Consider the following 25,575-nt stretch of genomic DNA (forward strand, 5'->3'; position numbering starts at 1 on the left):
ATTCCTCACCTCCAGCAAGACTTTCTGCTCCAGGTTTTTATATGTTCTGTGTAGCAGCTCCTTGGTCCCCAATACTCCGTACCACATCATGTTTTTTGTACGACTTCTAGGGGGGCAAATCAAACCAGAAAAAGTTGGCATAAGCACTTACCTGAGAGGGGAAAAAAACCCGCACATCGAAATGGTACCTCCTACATCCTAAAACACACAGGTGCTTTGCTTCCAAAAGGGTCAAGCACTCCAAAGAGTTGTTGCTTCTGCTAGGAAACTACTCCCCTTGAAATAAAAGCCAGGCAGGAATTCAGGATGACTGAGCAACACACATTACCAGAAACATACATGGATTCCCCAGGCACAGAATTTATCAGTCTCAAACACCGGGACATGAGCAGCATTTTGCAGTATCAGCTCACGTGGAGCAAACATGCCAATCTCAGGCCACACAACACATCCTGTAGTTGCCCAGGTATGCAAAAGGCCAAAACCTGTCATTTATAGCATGGCATGATTAATGTCCAAAATCAGCTTCCATGGCATTTAGAGCTGAGCTGATATTCTCCCATAGCTAAATAGCAAGTCCAGAAGAAAAATCTGTGAGTGTGCTCATGAAGCAAACCACCAACACAGTAAGCCCACACCATAGCTACTCAAAGATCTCACATTAGCCACAACACCACAATGAATCAGTAATAAATGAGAAGCTAATCTCTTTCATCATGATTTCAAGCCTTTAACGAGGATTATGCAGGCAAGACTGACAATATAGCTATTCAGCACACTTGTTCACAACCAACTCCAAAACTGCACAGAAACACAAAGTGGTTTCAGTCACTTCTGGCAGTAGCCAAAGCACAGCCAAAGCCAAACCCACCTGCATTTCTCTGGGTGCTCATCACGTTTGTTGTTGAAGTCCAAAGAAATCTTTGCATCCAGTCCAATTCCAAAGTAATTATTCATGACACACTTTTCTGTGTAACATTCACTGCCAAACAAAAGAACAGAACTCCATTCCTAAGTCTATGTACCATTTGGTGTGCATCTCACATGCCCCTCTGGCCACCTCATAATTCTGTTGCATAAAGAAGTGAAGAACAAGAAGGCTGTACCACAGCATGCTCTGCTACACACTGCTGGAGTGGCCTAAAACCCACAAAGAGTACCAGGAAAGTGGCTGTTGAGCAGAGGTCCCTGGCCTGCAGCCTCTGCCCAAAAGACTTCACAGCCACAAGATTTTCAGAGGAATTCTCCCCTTGAAACAGAAACAACCAGAAGTGTACACTTTATTTACAAAAACATATGTTGCTGATCACTCCCCACCTGTAAAAGGTGTCATAAAACATTAGCAATGCTGATTGCCTTTATATATATATACACACACGTGTATGTTAGGTGTTTGTACAGAGTCTGACAAATGAGTTCAAAAGTGCCAGGTACTCATCTCAGGGGCACTGAACCCCATAAAAAAACCTTACAGTCTGTATAATCGGATTTTTACTGTGAAATGGTTTAGCAGAAACAGCTCGAGAAAGCCTTCACATCCTCTTTCTTGACTGCCTCCCCTGTTGAGGCCCCACCCACGACCCGTCTCAGGCCCCCATGTCATAAGGGTAGTGACTACCTAAATCTCTTCTACCATGGCTCAGCTATGTCACTGTGTGTACAACCACAAAGCTGTTCCTCACTGCCACCCAGCATATGAATTCATTTACACAACTCTGAGCTGCTCAGTCCATTTCTTAGCTCTATAATCTGATCTGCTTCTCTGTCCATTAGGAAATGCTCATTCCCCTTCTTCAAACTCCTGGGCATACTCACAGATTTTCAGGCTCAGAGTTAAAGGGATCAGCATGGATCAACAATCGGCTGATGACAGAGCTCCCAGGCAAAGAACCAGACATGCCAGCTCGGATATCTATAGGAACATTGACACAGAAAACAGGCAGCTTCAATCTCAGAGAATAAAAAAATGACAGGGCAGAATATAGTAACTCTTATAATTCAGTGTGGAAAGCAAACAGCAGTAGTGCTTTCTTCCACTCCAGAGGGCTTTGCCATATGGATAAGGAGAAAGGTTTCTGGGGCTGCTCATAGGGTTGTTGTTTGACAGGCTATCACCAAAGGATACACTTGTACAAACACATGGAAATGGGAAACAGGAGTATATTCACTGCAGTAGCTTCTTTGTTCCAGGGTGACATGCAATGTTCTTGCTTCAGTGAGTAGAGAAACAGGAGTAGGACTGAAATAATTCTCCAAATTGCTCAATAATTACCACCCCCTGCTTCTTAAATTACTAGCTGGTGACCCAGAAACAACAGCTTTGTCAGAGAGAAAGGAAATTAACTGCTTCCAGAGGAAACAGTTTGAACAAGTAATTTGGGGGGAAAGGTGGAAGGACAGTACCATGGTGATGGGGAGAAGTTGCTACACAAGATGTGCTGGGTTTGTGCACTTCCAGTGACTTCAGTCTTCATGTGAAGGGACTGGTGCTTCCAGTCCATCGCTGCCACTCTTCAGAAACCTCTCTCAGCAGCATCCTACCAGCCCTCTCAAGGTTACTTTGAGCTCAGTATCTCCTTGTAATTGGCACTGAACTTCTGCCATTGCACAGTGATAATAAAAACCTGTGTCTAGGTCTCAGCTACAAAATGGAAGCTACTACAGCTCCACTTTGCAGCTCTAGAGGGAAGTTCTCCACGAGGAGATTTCACTCCAAGTGAACCCTGCACAAAAGGGTACCAGGCAGGACAATTTCATGTTTGTATGTGGAGCCTGCACTGCTGTCACCCACACTGTAGTTGGCTGCCCCAGTGGGAAGTGGTGGGTGTTACACTTACTTGGGTAGAGGATTTTTGTGTTGAGCATTGGCAAGTTGTCCCGGTTTCCTGTCTGGGGAGGAAGAGACGCAGAGCTGCCCAGCGACAAACTTCCTTTGTTTATTAGTCTTTCACAAGGAGACTTGGAGGCTGTGAAACACAACACAAACTGTCAGTTGACAAACATAACACTGTGATTCAGACAAGTACATAGCAGCACAGCCCAAGCAGCTCCACTGGGTTATTAATCACTCAACAGCAAAACCCTCTAGCCACCTTAAAACAAGAAGTTGACAGAACCAGTCACTAAGAGACAGAGGTGTGGCCTATGTGCAGCCAGGGAACCTCACAGATTGGAGGTATCAAAATGCCACATGCAAATATTAGAAATGGAGATGAAAAAAAGCTGGTGCGAACAGCACAGCAGACAGGGCATTTGGCTCCAAATCAACACTCAGATAAGTTCCAAATATATCTGCAGTGATCAGGGATGTCTAACAAATTACTCACATAACACAGTTCTTAAGCAAACTGGTTTCCGTTCTCTGTCATCTGCAAAGGATGGCAGGGGCTTACAGGGAAATGTCATCAGGTAGATGACATGAAAAATGCTCAAGACCATCTTGTCCAAGCACTGAAAGCCAAGAGAATGCAAATTACTGGCTAAGGTGCAAGAAAGTTTCTGAATCCTAGGCTCCACGAGCTAAGATCATGGACCAGCCACCAGAGATGTAGTGAAAAGTGGGGTGCCTGATGCACAGGCTAGAGCATGGAAACATGGCATCTGAAAAGCAACCACTCAAAAATGAGAGAAAACCGGAACTCACTTTGAAGGTAACACACAGAACACCTCCCTCACTTTTTACAACCAACAGAAGGTAGGGCAGGCAGGGTCAGTGCGAGGGCAGCCCTGGGGCAGTACCTTTCCGCTGGCCCCTCCCTTTGGAAGCGCCACAGCTGCCGCCGTGTGATGACTGCAGGGAGATTTTGTCCTCATTCCGCAGCTCCTTGCCCTCTTCGGGTGCTGAGAGACCGAGGAGGAAGCCCTCTTGCTCCTGGGTCTGGGCGTTCTGCTCATCTACAGCTGCAAGAAGAGAAAGTGGTTGAGTGCCTCACAGCTCTTCTAGCAAGGAACACCTCCCACAGATGTAAATAACAACAGGATAGGACTTTAAAGGCCCTGATTCCTTAAAGGAAAGAACAGGAATAACAAAAACTTTCCTGTATAATTTGTCTCAACTAAGCTCTGCTCAGGAGAGCTTTTGGAACTGGGCTGGCTTATCCTCCTGTCTTCTTTGCTGAGCTCTTTAGCAGTGAGATTCTAAATAGAAGTGTCCACCTCTAATGCTATGGGGTACTCAGACTTCCTGAGATGCAAACTGTGCTACAGGTGACGGGGTCCCAATTATTTGCATTCAGATGTTGCCAGAAATTCCAACCAGATGGACACTAAATGACAAATTTAACAATTTTCTGTTTGCTTGATCTGTACTGCAGCAATAGGATAAACTACTTGAGAAGGGCACTTAGATACATATAATCAGGAGGAAAAAAATAGCAGTTGGTAAAATATAATACAAAGGAAAGAATCAGATTACATTCTTTGGAAGAAGAAAAAGTATTTGGAGAAGTTGAACAAATACATTTGAAACATAACTGGAGTTTCCTGGTAAGAATTAAATACTTCTGCTTAAATGTTGCCTAAAGAGATTAATCTTCATTTGCATGTAATCAATAGGCCTTCTTCCCCCAGACATGCCTCAGAGGGTACAGCTCTGAATAGCCCTGAGCTGATCCACCAGCTCACCGCCTCTGCAGGGGGATGAGCCCCCTTTCATTCAGTCTCTTCCCCTCTCTTGTGCTGGCTCTGGAGTTCATCAAAACTACCCACAAGGCAATCCAGCCCACTAGCCCAGCAGAAATATAAACTCTTCCTGCTGGAATAAGTAAATTGGTTTGGCTCCAAAAGAACTCCAGCAAACATGAAATTGGTACCAGATAAGCATCAGCCAAGTGGGGCAGCAGTGAGGTGATCAAGACCTCTACTTGGCCAGAGGGAAGCTGTTTGCTCCCCTTCCATCAACTCTGCCTTCAGGACAGGTTGTACACAATACTGTGATGCTGGAAATCCAAGAAACGCTGCAGTGATGTGTAACTGACACCACAGTTGTTCACTGGGTACATTTAGGTGTGCAAGACCTCACATCTGCATCTTCAACGCTTTTGTCTCCAGCAAGAAGCTGTTAACTACTTCCTTTGGTCTAAGTTAAACCACTGAGCTTCTGACTAAAGCCTGGCAGACCTTGTGCAGGAAATTAAACTTTAGCTCTGGGTGGGAGTGGCTGGAGAGATAAAAGAGTCAAGATGTGGAGAAGAGGGTCACCTGCTTAGAAAACTGCATCAGAACAGAATCGACTCGCATCCAAGTGCAGTATTGTAACATTTTCTCAGTGACAAAGCCAGTTTCAGAAGTTCCTGCCCTCTCTTGCAGTTGTACTACTGCACTGCTTTGCTGGGCTGTGTTATAAAGAGATTTCTGAAACAATTCAAGTTAAAATACTTAAAATACTTTCTTCTCAAGTATTTTAAGATATGTTTTACAGCAAGGCCACACAAACAGTTGCGCTGGCACAATTGTGGCATGGGTGGGGACAGACAGCAAAGGCAAATTTACAGAGTGTGGGAGGGTAGGAACTTCATAAACCAGCACTGTGGGAGAGAACATATCTTGAACTTCAGGCTCATTTACCAAGCAATGTCTCAAACAAGTGGGCTTGGCAGAGATGATGCTGAAACTAAATAGCCAGGCTCACTAGATAGTAGTTTCTGTAGCTCAGGAAAGCTGGTTTTAATAAAGAGCCTTGCTTCCTACAGGAATCAAAGAAATTTCTACTGCTCAAGAGCCTGTAACAAGTCATGACCAGGACTCCTCACAGGTCACCTTTTTCTGCATGCTCTATGATCTGACGAATGGCCTTTTTCAAGCTGTTGGCTCTCAACATCAGCTGTTCTCGGGGACGAAATATCTGGGGCCGTGCAGTACATGACGAGCCCACCGACTGGTCACTAGAAGAATCACAAGCACTGCCTGAGCCATCACCATCTTCAGTTTCCTCTGCAATGGTAGGGGGAGGGTTTGGCAGAGATGAGGATGCTTGAGATTCATCATTCAGTGCCTTCAGCAATGAATCCAGCTTCTCCTTCAGGACAGAGCACTACAAGGTGAAGAACAACATTTGAACAGAAGTAACAGTTCTCTGCCCTAGTTCTCTGACAACAGAGCAGTTTTCCACTTTGGAAGTAGAAACCCAAACAGATTTTCCAATTTTACCTTCCTGGCCATGACCTCTGATTCCTCTGAGCTTTCTGTTGCCTTCTCATAGGCTTTCCCCACTCGAGCCACAAAATCCTTCACTGTCTCACAAAGCACCCTAAACAAAGAAGGTAGTGAAAACAAAGTCATGGAAGGATTGTCTCAGGATTTTCACAGTTTAACTTTCACCTGGAGCAGTTATCCTGCAAGTACTCACTTGGCTGAGGAGATGACTACTGAGTGTTGGTCAGAAGTCAAAATTTTGGACAAATGAGCAGCCACAGAGTCTTCATAGAAGAGAATCTTCTGCACCTGATGACAGTCAGAAACAACTTGTTAGGGTGCTGCTTCCCAACATCAGAAGCTGTGTAACTCTGGCTCTACAGACTACCTCTCATTCTAAAGGTTCTTCTTGCCCTGCAAAATTCTGTAGTATAGGGCTCAGTTACCCACTCAATTTGATTTTTATATATATATTAAATATATATATAAGATACATATACATAAAATATCCAAAAAACTGAACCTGATGAAGAAATGAATTCTGAACCTAGAAATCATTAGCAATGCAGTTCTTAGAGGGTTTGTTTAATTATGGATCTAAAATTGGGTTTTTATGGTTCTTGTGACTGCTATGCAGCTTTCCACAATTTCAACAGCATGATGCATGACAGCAGCTAGAAGTCAATTATTTCCTCTCTATCTGTTCCAAAGCACTTTCCTCCCATTGCCCATTATGGTTGTTGACCCTGGCAACCCAGCCTTCATCCTTTTTCTATCATAGTTCAAGACTTCAAGACCCAGGATCGTGGTAGCTCCTGCTTCACCCAAGTCACAGCTCAGGCCTGCTCCATTTGAACTCAAGCAGTGCCTCCTCTCTTGTCTGTCCTGAGGCCACTGTTCCCAGTCCCCTGCCCTCTGGCATCTTACGAGGTACCTCAGAATCCTCACTGAAATCTTCGGTGACTGTGGAAGTGGAGGCCTGGCGCGGGAGTTTGGTTTCATACACCATGATGCTCCACCTGTTGACAAGGAGACATCACAGCTGTCAGTACCAGGCAGATGATTTCCTCCTTTATCCAAAGGACATAACAGGTCAGAACCTCAAGCAGGACAAACTGCACTTTGGCAGGGGCATGACTGATTTGAGGAAGCCATAGGGTTGCAAGGGAACTGCAGAGGCTGAACTGCAGGAACACGAAGGGATGACGTGATGAACCAGTATCCTACAGCACAAAGATCTTCTCTATACTTCTCAGACATTCTACGGGCATTACTTGATCCAATGTAACAGATGCCAAGATGCAACTCTAAAGACAATAAGCTTTTTTAAGTATACAAAGATACACAGGCAATATCAATACCAGGCAAAAGATGCCCATTTCTGCATTCAACTTTCATTTCTAAGCCAAACTCAAGATAAAGTGGTTCAAATTTACCAAGAAAAAAAAATTTGCTTAAAAAATAAATCATGACTGCAAGGCTATCAAGTCCAATTGATGAGAGCACTGGAACCCAAGAGTGGACACTGGACATCAGACAATTTCACTCTTTATGACTGTGCAGCAGTGACACAGAAAGCCAAACTACCTTCTGGTGCTAAAGGGTGACAAGTTAACTGGCAGTAGTAAGAACTTCAGCAACTGCGTATAACCAAGAGCTGCCCAGTTCTCCTGGAAGGGTATTTTCACACAATTCTTGAGCAGAGGAAGATGTCAGTGATGGTTACTCACCTGTCCAGCATTTTGGTACTGGCCCTCTCCAGTTTCTCCAGGATCTGTGGGAGCTGGGTGTCATCATCACAAGCAGAGCCCCAGCCTAACACACGGGCAAGGTCATTCCCGGTTCCCAAGGGCAGCACTCCCAGCTGGCACTGCATTCAAGCAAAGGAAACCAAAACTGATATTCAAATGGGAAAACAGCAGCCACAAACTGCCACAGGTAACACGACCGACTACTTGTGCAGACCAGTCACTGAGCAACTGCTAGTCCCAGTGAGAGGAGAAGGTAATTGGGTGGGGAAACCAGCCAGAAGGGCAAGCAAGTAAGGGCAAATTTCCTCTATTTTTAAGTTGTTAATTGAGAGAGGAGTGTTTTACAGCTACCATCTCAAGGGGCATCTGACAAGTAACCTCTTCTACAGATGTCTTTATTTAACCATCAGGTGGTGCTATTGCTTTTTGTGTAAAATTAGCATAGACATCTCCAAGACAAAATGGAAACAGATTGTATGACACCTCTACTCCAGGGCTCAGAAACAGCACCATGAGAAGTAAAGGAAATAGATGTGGAGCACTGCCCTCGTGGAGCTCCCAGTCTTCTACCTACAGCCCTTTTTGAGTATAAGTCTCTGCTGGCAATGGAGCAGGAATAAGTCAGAGCTACTCCAGCAGCTGGTTCTTGGATAAGGGAGTTGTGGGGGAGCAATGGAGACAGGAATAAGGAATTAGTCTGGTACTGCTACTTGCAGAAAACTACTGCAGGAGCACTACTGTGGTGGCCTTCAGTCCCAGGGCAAACTACATCTGATCAAAGCAAGTCCTCTTCAACCCATGCCGTTCTTTTCCTGCATTCTTCCATCCAGCCAAGCTTGTTGGGCAGGTACCTGCTTGTGAAGATTGAGGCTATCAATTTCGGAGAGAACCCAGCCAACACTTCCATCCCCACCGCAAACTAGAATCCGGAAAGTGTCGAATTTCTGGAATAAGCGCAAACTACAGAGAAGGGAGAGAAAAAGGCAAGACAGAAGAACAATCAGTTGTTATAGAAAGAAACAATAAACAATTCCAATCTAGGTAACATGGCATATTTGCTTAAAGTAAGTTCTGATTTCACAATGAATATGGACCACTGTCACAGCACAGATTAACATGATTATAAACTCAGCTAAGCAATTGACAATGGCATTCACTACAGAATTATGTCCTAGACATACTCCTCTGCTGAAGCAGGGAACTCTGGTCTGAACAGAAGAGGAAACAAGCATGCCATAGCTCATCACCCATGGAATGAAATCCTGTTTGCAGATTTGCTGTGTTCAGCCTAACACTAGTTATTTGCCACCGTTTTGAGTGCTCTGATGCCACTGCCTTCACACTCAAGGTCGCACCAATTAAAGCAGAGCTTGAAGACTGAGAACTTCATGCAGACAACCGTGAGAGGATTTATTCCTTCTTCTGGGAGAGCAACATCCAACAATGCTCTGGCACCTTCTCTGTCCTGTGGGCAGGCAAACAACTCACCAGCAAGACAAGTGTGAATCTCTCTCTTCACTCTTTTCACAATATTAAAAACAACCTCACCTCAAGCTGTTTGAAACTGTGCTTCTTACTGAACATTTGCCTACTTCTATTTTGGTTTTGCATATTTTTTTAAATTATTGTTACCTAAGAACAGGTAGTACAGAATTTTCTGTGCTAAATGGAAATCCTGATTGCTTCAAGCATTTTTGACACCTGAAAATTGTATATCAGAAATGACATCATCTTACAGTACAGTTTGACTAGCACCAGTTGAGAATATTTAAATTATTAAGTACCACCATTTCCTTTTTATGAAAGTAAACAAGAGCAGCTGTTTCAGAAGTATGCACCACAGCCTGAGAAAATAATTGGTTCCTTCCCTAGCCTTCTCTCCTGCTTAAAATCAAAATGCCTCTCTACAGTCAGTCCAGCTGAGGAAAGAAAGAAAGAAAAAAAACTATTTCATTTTAAAAGTTTTCTATCAATTATTTATCAAACACATTCCCTGGACAGAATGCTGCAGTTTTCAAGTCCAGTATTTTACAGTGCAAGAAACCACATCAGTTCTCAGGAAAGCAGAACCTAATGGTGACTCATCCCACAGTGGACACTTTCAGATTTAGTACCTTGCACTTACCAGTTTGATTCTCAGATTTTGAGTTATCTTTAGAAAAATACAAAGAAAACTCACCTTGTGTTGGTTCTTATTACAAAAATCACCCATTCATGACACAAGTTACTCAAATCCAATGCAACTGAGAAACATTTGGAGGGAACAAACTAAAGACCAAACGTATTTTTTTTTTAAAGAGCTCCAGAAATACACTACAGGAATTTATTCCACAGCCCTCACTTTTTTTTTTTTTTTAATCCATAGATATTCTAGTGTAATCTGGTAAACTAGATTGATTTGTCAACTAGACCACAGGGCAGAACCAACTTTACCAAAACCATCCTAAGAGATGTTTTCCCAATATCATCCTAAAAATCTTTAAAGGTTTCACATGCTTCCCAGGTAAGTTGTTTCTGGATAAATCTAATTTTCACAATATTAGTTTGCAAGCTATGACATTTGTCTGTTGACCCAATATAAATCAAGTTAACTTTTGTGAACAATGTATCAGAATGCCTGTTACAATTCTGTTTGCTGACAAGTTTTCTTCTGGATTGAAGCTTTCCATACTTGGTCTTCTCCCTGGGGAGTGTTTCTGGAATTCCCCCAAAGCCCCTCACACTGTCCTGCTGTTACTGATGAATGTTAATGATCACCTTTTTCAACAACGTTTTTGGGTTTAGCTAATCCGTAACACTGAACGCAGAGAGGGAAAAACCCCTCCTAACTTTGTATGTTTTCAGACTCCTCTGAGGAAAACGCTCCTTGTTATATTTGAGGCTGAGTTTATAATCAAATAAATCACTTGTACTTTTCTAGTGTTTACAAGGAACCTGTGCTTCCACAGAGTATCTGCTCACCCAAGGTGAGGTCCTCCATTCATGAGGTCAAAGACCTGGGCTGGATTCAGTAGCTGTTTGAACCTTCGTAGAAATTTTACACCTTGGTTGTCTCCACTTTTTGAGTTGACAAAGACCAACAAAGGGCTTGTGCAAGAAGGGGGACAAGTAGCTTTCCAGAAACCTGTTGGAGAAAAGGGAAGTGAATGGGAAGAAAAACTGAGAGATGTGAAGCTGCCCACAGAGATGGAGTGAGAAAAAACCAAACACTCCACACCCCAGCACAGCTATGAAGAAGCAGATACTTTCCTTTTCTTATGGCATCCAGTGGGTAAACACCAAACGCACACAGCCCTGACTGCAGCACTAACCATACCTCGTGCTGCCAAATGTCACACTCATCTCCTAGCAGTCTGCCAACATCCTCAGCTTCACCAGCCTTCCCAAACTGATTCTGCAATACAGTTGCTCCCAATAAATCTTAACAGCTGCAGTTCAGCAAATATGTTGCAGAGTAATAAACTGAATGCAAAAGCAAAGCAAACAAGTCACTGCCATAGTTCAGTGATACCTTCCAGTTTGGAACTTCAGCAACATCAAAGAGCAGAATTTTCAGGTGACAGTCTGGCATGAATAGCTGAAGGGAGACTCTGACTGAGATGAAGAAGGCACAACTTGCAGGTGATAACTCACCATCTGAATCGATGCTGTTCAGAGCAGTAGGAGGAATGACAGATACTTTGCACAGTCCAAGAGGGCACTTGTTTGGCAACAACTCTTTACATGCTGTGTGTACCTAAAAACACCAACAAACACCATTCATTCAGACTCCTTTGGGCACTGTGGTAAAACTACTAAAGCCACTCAATAAGAGGTCACAAAAGAGAGTAAGAAAGCAAGTGGAGGAGAATCCAAGGAAAAGTCAATCGATAAAGTTATTTTAAGAATGATCTAATCACAGTCTTCTAGTTCTTCTCTTGCCTTTTGCATGTGCTTTTTCTGCCATTTAAATTTCTGAGACTAGTACTTTGAGTGCTAAGAGGATCAGGTAACAGATTATGCGGCTTTGAGAGCCTTCAAGCATTCTGCTTTCAAAATCCCAGCCTCAGTTAAGAGATGAAAAGTAACAACAAAATAAAAAGCTGGGAACTAAAGAAAACAAGAAAGCAAAAAGCAAAGCAGAAAGGCATGAAGGATATAAGAGGTAAGAGAAGAAGGGATGATTAAAACCACCCAAAAAAGGAAATAACGAGTAGGGCACTTCAGTCATTTCTGGTACATGAATACAGCAAAACAGAGGGTTTGACTTGGGTTTAACCCCCCACCCCACACATTATAAATTCGTATTTTGTGATACTACTTTAATTCATCTCATAGACAACTGGAAACATAGCAAGGCCTGTAACACTGCAGTGTTTAGGCAACCGAAACCTACTACAATGGGAAGGGAAATTGCTATTATTAAAACAGCTCAGTATTCTTTATTGTCTTTTTTGGTACCTTTTCAACTTGTAGAAATGGCAAATAATGCCTCCTTAACGGGTTACATTGATTTAATACCTCCCATGCCTGAGGCACTGATTCATAGATTCATAGCCAGTGAAAATAGATTCTTTATGAAGGCTCACTATCAAAAGAAAATGAGCTTGCAGAGAAGCCAGATAGTTATTTCAGGTTTTACTTTTATGTATTACAGGGATACTTTTCAGTACAAATTTAAATTTCTATCTCTTGCAGAGTGTTCATCCTCTGGAGAAAGAACAATAAGGTCCTTCATGGCAAACAGGAAGAACTTCAGGAAGAAATTTAGGACTTTTAGGAAGAAATTTAGGAAGAACTTTTTCACTGAAAGGGTTGTCAGACATTGGAACGTGCTGCCCGGGGAGGTGGCTGAGTCACCATCCCTGGATGGATTTAAAAGCCATCTAGATGTGGCACCTGGGGACATGGCTTAATGCTGGACTTGTAGAGTAGGATTAATGCTTGGACTTGATCTTGAAGGTCTTTTCCAAACTAAGTGATTCTGTGTGATTCTGTGAAACACCAGCAGCATGGTTAGAGATTTCATTTTAAGTAATGTCATTAAAAGAACCCCCCAAAGAACTGATCAGAGACTTTTCTTTTACTGAAATGATCACATTTATTGAACTCACCATGGCTTTGCACCAAAGGCAGCGCCAGTCTTGCAAACGTAGGACACTGCCACAGGTCTTATCACATACAGTGCATTTGGCACTCACAGGCAGGTTTCCTTCCAGCCACTGATGTGGCATCGAGATCTGCAATTGGTACAGAAGGAGAGAAGAAATACAGACTTTCCAAAGGGCGACTCCAGGACTCAGAATGCACTGTGGCACTGAGACATACAGAGAGGCAAGTCTTTATATGCACCATTTAGACAGCAACAGCAACCTCTAGAAAACACCTGAGGGCCTCTTTTGGCAATTTTACATCACACTCAAGCACAAAGAGACCAGGTGACTCGCCCCAGGCTACCCAGGAAACACTGACTTGCATCAGACATCCCTTATCTTATGCTGCTCTTCCAACCACTTGTTTACTGTTCTTTTGCCAAAACTCAGACCAGATTCCCCATGCCTCCAATTACTTAACCTCACCTCCCCAGTCCATGGCCAAAGATTCATCCTATTAAGGAGTCCCTGCTGCCCTCGTTGAACTTTTCACACAGAATCTCATGCTCTGACAGTAAAGGCCTCTCCCATGTTGCTAACACATGGAAACTGCTATTTGTCCAGTGAAGAAAACTGTGGAGCACCTGCCAGTGCTTCCATGTCAAGGTAAGTCTAGAAGAGTTAAGACTAACACTTACCCCATCTTCATCCTCAATTATATCCTTCCCAATAGAGGCCAGAGTTGTCCACTTGCAATTATTGGTTGCCCGCACAGCACACCGCTTGTGGGCTTTAAACTTGCACACTAGGGAAGAAGAGAAGAATACATTAATCCTGCTCAGAACAGGTACGTGGCAGTCTGTGCAAAAGTTTTCCCAAGTGACCGTATTTGGCTCCAGAAGAAAGCATGGGCACACACTATATTCATCAGCACTGCCCAAACTACCAGCTCGCAGCCTACCAAGTAAGATGAGCCATTAATTCTTGCTTCGTCACCTTTGACAGTTGCTTGTACAAAGCTGAGTTATCCCCTTGTTAAATTTGACATAGTTTACACAGTCATACAATCCTGCATCCTTTCACACAGCATGGATTTAACCTCATTCACACTGGATGTATGAGCTGTGTGCAGACAAGCATGTCTGCTTTGCCACAGCTGGAACAGAATAACCTCCTGGTATTCAAGCACTTAACAAAAATGTTCCTACAAATATGACTGCTCTTATGAATAGTCTGATACCTCAGAAGTACCTACCCGTCCACTTCAGAAGCATATTTTTAAGAAGAGATGGCAGTATTTGGGTATACAGGGGAAAAATAATCACCAGGTATATGACTATCAGGTGCAACACTAAAATTAGCATGAAAACATAATCACATCTATTATCCTTTTACAAAATGCCAAGATCCTGATATTGACTTCTCCAGGAAAACTCTGTGCAGCCAAAAGGATTCAGCAGCAAAGGGTTTCAGTATCAGGTTCAGAAAAGACCTCCAGTGTCATTCATGTACAGCTTGTAACTCTCTCAGTTTATTATGCAGCATTTTTCTCCATCTTTTCGCAGATTGTTAACAACATTTCCTTTAAATTATCCCTGGAGCGTGGCACTGAGCTCTAAAGACAAGACAACCAAAACAGAGAGAAGAAAGCAGGCTTACCCTCACATGAGAGCCCGTGTGACGTGACTCCGGACAACGCCTCCCGACAGACGTTGCAGTACGTTGGCCGAGCATGTGAGCAGGCATACCAGTTATGCATCCCTGAGAAATGGTCCATGCTGTACTGGGTAGACTAATCACATAAATGCATTACAGCCAAATCTAAAGTAGAGCAACAATGCTTTTTTTTTTTTTTTTCCTTAAAACAAAAACTTGCACAGTGCAGTTGGGAAAAGGCAGCAATAGGACAATTTTACTAGAAAAGAGTTAATACACAATTGCTGTCACTCAGAAAGGTCTTTAATCCAGAAGACAATACTTGAAGAAGAAGCCACACCTTCATTCCTGTTCTTGTCCTACCTTTCACCCTTGTTTCACTACAAGCATGTGTAGGAAAACAAACTGAAGAATTTATCTGCTGGAGGTCCTTCCCTTCCCCATTACTTTATTTTTTGTTGGATTAAGTTTTCAGTAAGATCAGTTTCCCAGCCTGGTTTACTGTGTAGCAGAGGATTACTTGTGCCAGCATAAGGGAGGAAGCAACAGGAAACAAGCATCAGATTGGGTAAAACAAAATACAGCTTCTTTTGGTGCAGTCATGGTCCAAGTACAACCCCAGAGAGCAAACAGATGTACTGAAGTAAGCAGAACACCAAGCAGACAAGAGGTGAATGAGGACAGGGAGGATAACTGAAGAGTGAAAAGACAAGAGAGGAGAACTGTGTTTCGTACCCTACTTTGACAAGTGCTCTCAAAGATACCAAGGGAGAGTATACAAAGCCACAAGCATTCTTTGGAGGATTACTTCAGTGTATTTGGGATACTTTTTCCAGAAGGCCTAACTGCACTGGAAGCTTACTCCAGTCTCAAAACCTGCTCTTACTTAGGGGAGGAGACACAGAGCACGAACACATTCTCTCCTGTTACCTCAAAATGTTCACGGTTTTGTACAGTCTTCAGTGCTGCAATCCAATCTTCCATCTCTTTTCTGTTATCAGCACAAAGGATAAGCTTCCGACACGGAGTGATAATCTGAAGAGTGAGAGAACATGAAGGGTGTGTATTCCGGGCATGTCAGTGAGAGATGCCATTACTAGTGCCACCTATTGCAGCTCTTTTCAGTGGCAACAAGCTGCACAACACAAGTGATTTGCACCTTTCAACCACATCTTTCTTCCACCATGACATACCTTAATGTTTTAATAAATGTAAAGAACCATGGAGATTTTAGCTGTCATTCCCCATACTGAACTGAGCAAAGAAATCTCTCAGACCCAAAAAACAGTACAACACAAATCAAGCACAGAGCAGTTAAGAGTTAATAACATGTGCAGAACTTGTGAGAGCTTTTTTAAGTACTTAATGACTTTTTAATTAGCAACAACATTGAAACATCTTATTAAAACCATAATGTATCAGTTTCTAGCAATTAATAAATTGGATAACATGACTTATAGCATCATACTAAAAAACTGTTTAGACTCATGACAAGTCAGGAGGGAGGAGGAGAGAAATCCAATCAAATAAATAATCTAGAAAGGAAATAAAATAAGCAATGTAGAAGAGAAAGCACTGTATTTATATCACCTCATTTTAAACTCAGTTTCCTGAGGCTTGTTCTACATTTATTACATAAAAGTTATTCCAACAAATGTTCCACTAGGAGCTTAAAGTTGTGAGGGAGGTTTGCCTTCCTCGAAAAATACCATCTGGGCTAAGTCCCATGCCTTAGTTGCCCTGTGTTAAATAACCGGTCCAACTTCCTAACAAACCAGTAAAAGACATGCAGGGTGGTCAAAACTCCCCTGTGTCCAGGAAGGCAGCCAGGTCTCCACCAATGCTCTCCCGTTTTGTCAGATGGTGGCAGCAGAGAGGAATAAAAGCTGCAAGGAGGAGGACAACATCTGCTGTCCGCAGGTCTGCCGGTTCAGCTGGGGTCCAGACTTGACTATAAATCAACTTTTACTCTTGCTAAGACAAAAGTCTTTCTTCCCCACACTGTAGTTACGTTATCTTACTACCCCTGTCTCTTTGTGCACGCCTCAGTACTGATTTCCATCCAACTTAAATTAAACCAACACTGAAGTGTTCACAAGACCTGAATTTAAGAGAAACTGGATCAAGGTTGAACTCCACTAACAAAAATCAAAAGGTTCTCTTTATGTCAGCTCTATAAACTTCCAGCCCCCCAGACTCTCCTGTCCTCTACATTCTGTGCATGAAAAAAATTATCTACATCATCTGTTTTTTCCAGCAAATTGTACTCTAACATCTGAAATAACAGATTAAAACAAACGAGGGCTGTATCAAGCTGAGGAAGCCTCTGCGGCTCTCGCAAGCATGCAACCAGTGATTTTTTGATGAACACTAAAACCTACACACATCACCCCAAGACATCACCCGTGTTAACTATCATTTTCCAGGCTGTTTCTTGCCTCATTATGATTCACAGAATTAAAAATAAAAACCTTGGAAGTTGAATATGAAACTTTCAGTTGATACCGTGCATTGGAGCATGCAGTAGGAAATGTGCATGCAATGCCAACAAAAAAGATACACATTTCTGCTTTGTTTTAAACTTTTCAATTTTCGAAACAGCTTTCTTCTCATGGGATAGATCAGCATTCCCTTGCAGTAACACTAACTGTAACCCAGAGAAATTTTCAATACCGAGACAAGGGCCCAAGGAAAGGCTGAATGTGGCACCTGCTGCCATGGTCTAGCTGATGTGGTGGCATTAAGTCATAGGCTGCACCTGATGATCTTACAGGTCTTTTCCAGCCTTGATGATTCTGTGATGGGCTCTAGTCACATCAAGTAGGCAATGAATGGAGCTAAACACATTTCTCCAACAGGGACTGGCCCCTCATATTAGAAACACAGTTTTGGCTTTGAGCGTTCTATCTGGGACAAAATGACCTGATCTGTATCAATTGTAAGCAAACAAAAAAAAAATATTTACAATTTTCTAAATATAAAACTTTGGAAAAAACTTCTTCCCTCTTCCCTGACTCTTTCTTCAAACAACTCCAGCTCTGACAAAATTTATTTCCAAAGGTAATCACAGGAGTAATTCTTTTTCCTTGGGAAACTGGAAAAGAGGTTGGTTAGCTGTATTCCCATCAAAAACTCTGCTATGTAAGGATGACTATGCCAGAGAAACCTTTTACAGAGCATGAAACACCACTGCCAAAATCCACGCGAAGTGAGAGAAGAGAAAGCAACACCTCTGAATTCCTGCTAAGAGGAAGCTTTTTCCCTGAAAATAAAGCTAAGTTCAAAGAAGTTGTTCAGGCAGTGCAGGACCCCACTAATTTTCTGTTGGGAAAGCCAAGAACATCTATAGTTGTACTTCTGCAACAGCACATATTTAAAGTCCAAACATTCTAGGACGAAGCATCCAAGGACCTTTCATCTCTTTAAAACCAGCCAGTTTTTATAAGGAACCACCAGTTCATTCAACAAGCCACTGGCATGCTTGTGGGCAGTGGAGGAAAAATAATTTAGAATAGTTGGTAAAATCAATTGATTATCATTAGGATCCCATTCAGAACACTCCCATCCACCAGTGTCCCTTTTCCTATTTTTGTCTCTTTAGGAAAAGAAATAATAAAAGGCAAATGCATGGTATCAAGTACATGGTATCATTTCTTGATCACCTTGGAAGACATGAAATCTAAAATATCAGCATAAAATACAGAAATGCAGATGCTCCTTTGACAAGAATTAATTTCTGAGGCTAATGACTTCCTGGATCACTGCAGAGATTGTTCAATACAGAAAATCACCAATTCCTTCTTAAGCTACCTACTGCATCGTCTTAAAAATCCCCACATTCAGTGTTGGACAATTCTCTGTTCAAATAACAAAGTTACAGTTTATAAGACAAGAGGACAAACAAAGAGATCAAGAAGATTTTCATACTTGAATCAACCAGGCAGTCACAGAACGAAAATAAAGAGTCTATTGTGTAACTGCAACACTGCAAATAAAATGCAACTTTGTGCAAGATAAATTTGTGAGGAACATTCCCCATTAGTCAGTTTTAAACCAGCATTTGCATTGGGATTTAGTGGCTTCAACAGAGATGGAAATAAAATAATACAATCTCAAGCCTCACTCCTGTTTTAAGGAGGATAAATTGGGACAGCTCAGGCTTCACTGTGAAGGCCAGATAAGATTTTAATGTAATTCATGTAAGAATCCTTGAGGGAAATTAAGAAACCAGACAAAGCTGTTTTTCTGATTAACATGCAGTGGTGCTACAGTTCAACATTTTAATGAGGATAATTAGGAATCCAGAAACATTTTAACAGTGACACCTCCTATGCGGTCTTTCAATCTGTCTTTCCCTTCATCCCGGCTCACACACCACAGCCCCAGTGGACACCTGGTGAGTGTGGGACACTCCTCTGCTGCCTGTGCAGGCTGATGGCCAGCAGGCACCCAGACACCCCAGTGAAGGCAGACTTGCAGGGAACAGAAAACACTTGTCCTGCTACTTCTGCCTCCTTCTGCTTGAGCCAGTGATTTCAAGTCCACACATCCCCCAGTTGAAGGACACTAAGAGAGGGAGAAAGGCTGTTACATACCCTGCCCTTACCAGACCACACCAATGATCAATCTAACAGAACCACAGAATCATCCTGGTTGGAAAAGACCTTGAAGATCATCAAGTCCAACCATAACCGAAACCCATCAATCATCACCTAAATCTACCCGTTCAGTGCTCAAATCGTGTCCCTAAGCACCACATCTCTATTTCTTTTAAACACTTTTAAATACCACCACCCTGGGCAGCCTGACATCTCACATAAAAAAAAACCAAAACAACCCAACAAAACAACATGAAAAAAATCATTCTTGTCATCTCCAAACAAAGCCACAGCAACCTTCCCCTTTAAAATCTGTCCTTTCCCAGTCAGGCAGTTTGGGGGGTTGCTCTCAGCTACAGCCACAATGAGCCAATGCTCCGGAGCATGAGGCTTGGTTATCCCTGCATGGCTACAAACAAGCATGGTCCAGCTATTTTTTATGTTCCGGCTCCAGCTTTTGACTAACATCCTGGAACAGTATATTTCACAGGATGACTACGCACTAGGTGAAGTAGCATTTCCTTTTATTTGTTCTAAATTTACAAAACAGTCATGTCATCCATTGACCTCTTGTTCTCATATAAACGGATAGCACAAAAACAACAATCTGATTGCTTGTGAGTTAGGATGGGGGCTGCCTTGGTAGGAATTTAAAAAACCACAATAAAAAGTTTTAAGATTTATTTATAATCTCATACATTTTTGGCCTGTTGGGGGCTGGCAGAACTCAGAATGCTCTTGACCTGAAACAGCTCAGAATTTTATCTAGATGTAAGCAATTACATAAATTCAAAATGCTTGTTCTTCCTAAAAAGGGAATATTAAAAACTAACATACTTTTTTTATCCTAAATGCTGTTGAACTTTTGGCTGTGGTTCCTTAGATTTCACTCCTTAGTAGAAACTGGACGCTGCCCACCACCTGGTGACCTCATTGAGACCTAACACTGACCAGCAAAAATGACCAACAACAGTCATGTTGGGGGAAAAAAAAAGCTGCCAATCACTCCTATCAATCTTGAAGAGCTGTAAGGGCAGATGGGGATGGCAGGAAGGCTTAAAGATGTTTCAAATCAGGACACAGCCTAATTTACAAACTCCTCACTGCATAGGAGAGCCCAGAAATATATTTTTCTGGAATTATGGTGACAATCAACTACCCTCAACTGCCTTCTACACAGATGAGCCATCTCAAGTCTATCAGAGAAGGTCTCCATTTTCAAGCTTGCTCACTGTAAACCATAAAAAAAAATATCTAAATCTATAAAAAGCCATGCCTTCATTAGCTGTCTTGTGCAAACACTGATGCTCCCCTGAAACTTCTGCAAAATTTAGTGTCATCTCATCTTCTGTGTCTCTTCCTCATACAGTGCATGCCCTCTTACCAAATGTTAACCCCCACACTTCACATTGATCCACATTCCCCTGTCCAAAACTAACACCAGTTTACTGACATTTCAAAGGAGGCCAGCTGGCAAGCAAGAGAGCCAACCCAAGAAAATTTCTCATTTCACATTCTAAAAATGGACTGGATGTCCCTGGATGTCCTTCCCTAACAAACAGCTGTGAATAACTGGATTGGAAAGGCAGTCCAAAAAAGACTACTTATATTAGATCAAATTTTAAACATAAATCTGCTAAACTTCACCCTTTGGTGTTTTGCTCTACTGAGCAACTTTACTCCACCCAACAGCCAGAGCTTCATTCTCTGGTCTTGTTGCCATCAAAGGCAACTTTATCATCTCTTCTCACTTCCTTCTTCAGCATTTTCTGGCTGCCCAGAAACTTATCAGAAAAAAAGTGGCAGCCTGGCCAAACATGCCAGGGGGCTGTTTGTTATCAGAGTAGATCTGGTGAGCTCAGTGACCACAGAGGACAGCAAAACAAGTTCAGATCACACTGGCCCAATTACAGAGCTGCCTGAAGAAATGCTGCGGGGGGAGACGAGCCGGGGGGTACATACAACTTTGCTAAATGTAGTTTTCCTGATGTGATACATTTCTCAGAGTGGCCAAAAGTGAGTGTGTGAGAACACCTGCTCATTCTGACTGCTTCCTTTTACTCACATCCTGTTCAAATACAGTCTTATGTTCAAAGGTGCTACCCATAAATCCCCCAAACAAATCCTGGATAATTTCAGACAATTGATGACTTGGGTAGAGGGACAACAGGAATTTCTAGAGCTCAAAAGACCTACAAACCACAACTAGAAACAATAGAATAGCTGCAAGAACAGAGCTGGTGCAGGCAAAAACTTCAGTCTATTGGCAATGGCAAAGGCAAGGAAAAATGTCCACCCTCTGCAGCTAACTGCTACCTCTGCTTTTATAGAGTGGAGGAAGCTCTTGGTATCCCAAGAGCTTGGCATGAACCCAAAAACTCAGGAAGGAAAACTGGGTGAGATTGTAACGAGGACGCAGCCATTTCATCCCCTTCAGCTCCAGAGGGCAAAATGGATGAAGTGTGGACTAAGCAAGTGCTATTCCCTCAGCAAACATACAAGTTTAAAAAGACAACTGTGAAGAGGGGAGAAGAAAGGAAAATGAAAATACAAGTTTCCTACTCAAACCAGTCCCTTACACTTAAAATCTTAAAAGCCTACATTGTTGATGTCAGCATCTGAAACAATCTGGAGCTAAGCAGCAGGCCAGCAAAGCCAAGAAAGCAAGTTGGCATGATTTTAGTAGCCTTCTGTAGTTTGGAAAAAAAATAATACAGCTATCAATGTTCAGACTCATGGGGGACTGAGGCTTGCATTTCTCTACAGACAAGATCCATCTTCTGATTTGCAATTCATCTTTCACCCAGTTCTGTCAACAAATTCCACTCCATTAACTCACTGCAGAAGTCAGTTGTTGCTCTCTAGAATTGCATCAATTCTCTTGCCTCAAAACCTGGATGCTACCCTGAAGGGGAACAAACGAAGAAGCTTTTCATATGTCACTGGAGAAATGCACCAATTTCATACTCATTTTTATAGTGAAAGATCTTTATTTCCTGCTAAGATTACCATTTTTCACCAATGGAAACTCATTTCCACCAAATAAAACAAGTCATTAATGTCCTTACAGTTGTGCAAAATTCTGCCTTTTTAAAAAATAGCAATAACAAGGTTTTCCTCAAAGTCACAAGTCCCCACACTAGACCAGGTATTTTATCACCAGTTTCCACTGGCTGTTTTACCTTGATTTTCCACCTGTAAAATTCAGGACAGTCCAATTCCACAGGAAAATAGGTACAGCACATGGTGTGGTCCCTTCAGTGCTATTTCCATAGAATCATGTCACGGAATCACAGAATGGTTTGGGTTGGAAAGGACCTTAAAGATCATCCAGATCCAACCCCCTTGCATGGGCAGGGACACCTCCCACTACAACAGGTTGCTCTGAGCCCCATCCAGCCTGCCCTTGAACACCACCAGGGAAGTTCACCCGCATAGTGAAGAATTTCCTCCTAATGTCCTACCTAAACCTCCCCTCTGCCAGTTTTAATGCATTATCCCTTGTCCTCTCACTCAGGCACTTATAAAAAGCCCCTCCCAAGCTTTCCTGTAGCACCTTCAGGCACTGGAAGGCCACTATAAGGTCTCCCTGGAGCCTCCTCTTCTCCAGGTTGAACAGCCCCAACTCTCTCCAGAGCAGAGCTGCTCCAGCCCTCAGATCACAATGCCATAATTTTACATGATGAGGTTCATTGGTCTGGTGGTAACACCTCATCTACCAGGGGTTTGCACAGCACAAGCACTGAGCGCTGCCACCAGCACTTCCCGCTGTGCCTGCAGGGCGAGTTCAGCTTATGCTGACCCCTCCATCTGTGCTTTCTTCCACTCCCTATCTTCCCTGATGCTGCAGAGCAGGAAAGCAGACCAGACAGAGCATTCCCAGGGAAAATGATCGTTTCTCATACCAAGGTCACATTCCTACATGTTTCTGGAAACTGTTCCTGAACAAGGCACAATTCTGCTCTTGGCAATTGGTAAGAGGAGCACAGACAAGGAGAGGATTTTAGGACTTTTGCAACCACTTAACAGCTGTCAAAATCCAGAGTATGCAAGAAGGTCTTCACCACTGCTAGAAGATAAGAAATGCAGACAACCTTGGTGATTTGTGCATATTAATCACTAGAAATCCACATGGGTGGAGTGGCACTAAATGGGAAGTGATAGGGCCACCATGCCAAGTGCCAGAGCATCCAAGCACAGCTCCATTATCTGCCCACCTCACATGCAGCAGCTGCACAAATGCATCTCTTCTTCAGCTGTTTTTCAAAGGATGTGGTCCTGCCAGGAAGAGAGTTCCCAAACAAAACTATACTGTTTAGAAAGAGCTGCAGGTTTGGGAAGGTAAAGGGTACTTCAGAGAAACCTTCCTACTCACTCAAACAGAAGCAAACCCATGAAGAACAGAGGGGCAGGTCAATGTTCCCCAGTGGTAGAGCTGGTGCCTGAGTGGGCTCACACACATCAAGGCTAGCAGCTAATAAATCACAGGACTGAGCATTAAAAGTCCCTGTATACAGTAGGAAAATAACCTGTTACTGACAGCTTATTGTTGGTAACAGCTTCTCACAGCCTCCTAACCTCAGCTGTGCTGAAAAGAGGCTGGTAGTGAGCATGAAAGGAAATTAATAGTCTTCAACAGCCTGAAGAACCCAGTAGCTTTCCAACAGGTTCACCAGGCAAAGATCAGTCCCTGTTTCACACATCACAACAGTGAAACCATCACAAGCACCACGACTGGGAAGACCTCATTTCTGCGAGTGTTATGAGCAAACCTCTCCCTGACTGTCAAAATGACCTGAGTAAAGACGTGTATAAAAAAAATCTTTTTCTTCTAGAGCAGCTCCCATGTAAAAATAAACCCATCATGTTCTCAAGTGACCTCCTGTTTACCACACCTTGTTCTGCCTTTGTGTCCTCACCTGGAAGGGGGAGGATACGCTGGAATCTGCAGCAGTGCTCAGGAAGGTAGATAAAACACCAAACATCCCACGATGGTTACAAAGAACAAAGAGATTATGAAAGAAAAGCTCCTAGTATTCAGACACAAGGGCAAGAACAGACACTAATTTCAAAGCAGTAAACTTCCCTCTAGGGAAACAAAAGCTCTTCACAAACAGTCATCTTCACTTCCTAGCTCTCCATCTATCCTGTCTCACAGTAAAACTCATAAAGCTCAGTCTGACCTCTTTCTCTTACAGTAGCTTCATCTTTCTCAAACACTCCTAAGCATATTTTGGGGTCATCCTGGTATTGTACAGTAGCGATTGCCAGATCTCTTCATCCACAGCCACTTCTCTAACTCTTCTTTCATGTTTATGCTCTCTTCAATGTTTTTTCTCCGGATTTTTCTTTTAAGCAAGCAGACCAGCTCCTGCAGGAGACTGGATCAAGAGTCCTAAAAATGCTTGACAGGAAAGGATTTTAAATAACTGTTTTCACTGACTAACAGTGACTCAGTCTGTTTACCAAAGGACCTTTTCTCAAGCAGAAAAAACTGCACTGAAGTCTGGATTACAAACTACAAAAATAGCAAAGTATTTTGAAATGGCAGCGGTTCTGACAGGAAATGGGGACCAAACTACACTTAATGAAGGGGGGGGGGGAAACAGAGTAGTTCTGGACATGGCAGTTTATGGCTCTACTCATATTTTCAGTCGCTTATAAAGGAAATTCTGACAGCTGCCAATATAAACAGAGTAAGAGCACTAGTGGAGTGTACAATTCCTGAATGTGTACACACATGGGTGTGGAAGAGACAACAACCCCCAGCAAAGCCTGACTTGCACTTTAATTTTGTCCAGTTTAGAGAAGAGAGTTTAAAAAGGAGGGGGAAGAACCATGCCTTTCACAAGACCCACTTTTCTAATCTTTCCTGTATCCAAACCCTAACACGGCAACCTGCAGCTGTGTACGAGGGGCGAGGTGAGGAACCGAGACACTCACTGACTCCTCTTGAGTAACTACACCCCCAGATCAGTGAATCTTTTTGCTCACTTCTGATGTCTTCCCTCTGGGTCCCTCACCCCATGCTGAGGAAGTAGGGGAGGAAGATCCTCTCCCTCACTAGGAAGCCCAGTGACTCTCGGCAGCTTGTGTTCAAGCCCAACTTTGTTGAAGGGCTGAGGGCACCCGCAGCAGTTTGGAGAACCTGTGCAAGCAGCAAACCACGCAGATGTCCCTGATCGGCCAAAGCTCGAAGTCCAAGTCTGACTTCCTGCAAACAGTTTTTAACAAAAGTTCTTATATTCTTTCTCCTCCTAAAAATAAGTCACATGCTCTTTCTTGAAGCTTGTATTTCAAACCAGCATAAGTAACCTCTGATCTGGGTTCCTCTTGTTCCAGCAGTGCCTTACAGGCACACAGCTT

General features: G+C 42.8%; 1 protein-coding gene across 2 annotated transcripts in view; it reads right to left on the reverse strand.

Annotated features, from left to right (window-relative positions):
• DGKD (diacylglycerol kinase delta) overlaps positions 1–25,575 on the reverse strand; it is a 57,735-nt gene that overhangs the window by 10,886 nt on the left and 21,274 nt on the right. For both annotated transcript variants that reach the window (XM_051625864.1, XM_051625865.1), the window contains 17 exons: positions 15,542–15,646; positions 14,615–14,747; positions 13,654–13,760; positions 12,977–13,102; positions 11,517–11,619; positions 10,845–11,007; positions 8,735–8,843; positions 7,863–8,002; positions 7,067–7,151; positions 6,347–6,441; positions 6,148–6,247; positions 5,758–6,031; positions 3,739–3,900; positions 2,838–2,966; positions 1,816–1,912; positions 872–982; positions 10–106 (listed from right to left, as the gene is read on the reverse strand). In XM_051625864.1, the coding sequence (XP_051481824.1) occupies positions 10–106; positions 872–982; positions 1,816–1,912; positions 2,838–2,966; positions 3,739–3,900; positions 5,758–6,031; positions 6,148–6,247; positions 6,347–6,441; positions 7,067–7,151; positions 7,863–8,002; positions 8,735–8,843; positions 10,845–11,007; positions 11,517–11,619; positions 12,977–13,102; positions 13,654–13,760; positions 14,615–14,747; positions 15,542–15,646 (2,136 nt within the window). The remainder of the gene's footprint in view (positions 1–9; positions 107–871; positions 983–1,815; positions 1,913–2,837; positions 2,967–3,738; positions 3,901–5,757; positions 6,032–6,147; positions 6,248–6,346; positions 6,442–7,066; positions 7,152–7,862; positions 8,003–8,734; positions 8,844–10,844; positions 11,008–11,516; positions 11,620–12,976; positions 13,103–13,653; positions 13,761–14,614; positions 14,748–15,541; positions 15,647–25,575) is intronic.

This window comes from Apus apus, chromosome 8, assembly GCF_020740795.1.
Source record: "Apus apus isolate bApuApu2 chromosome 8, bApuApu2.pri.cur, whole genome shotgun sequence".
NCBI lineage: Eukaryota > Metazoa > Chordata > Aves > Apodiformes > Apodidae > Apus > Apus apus.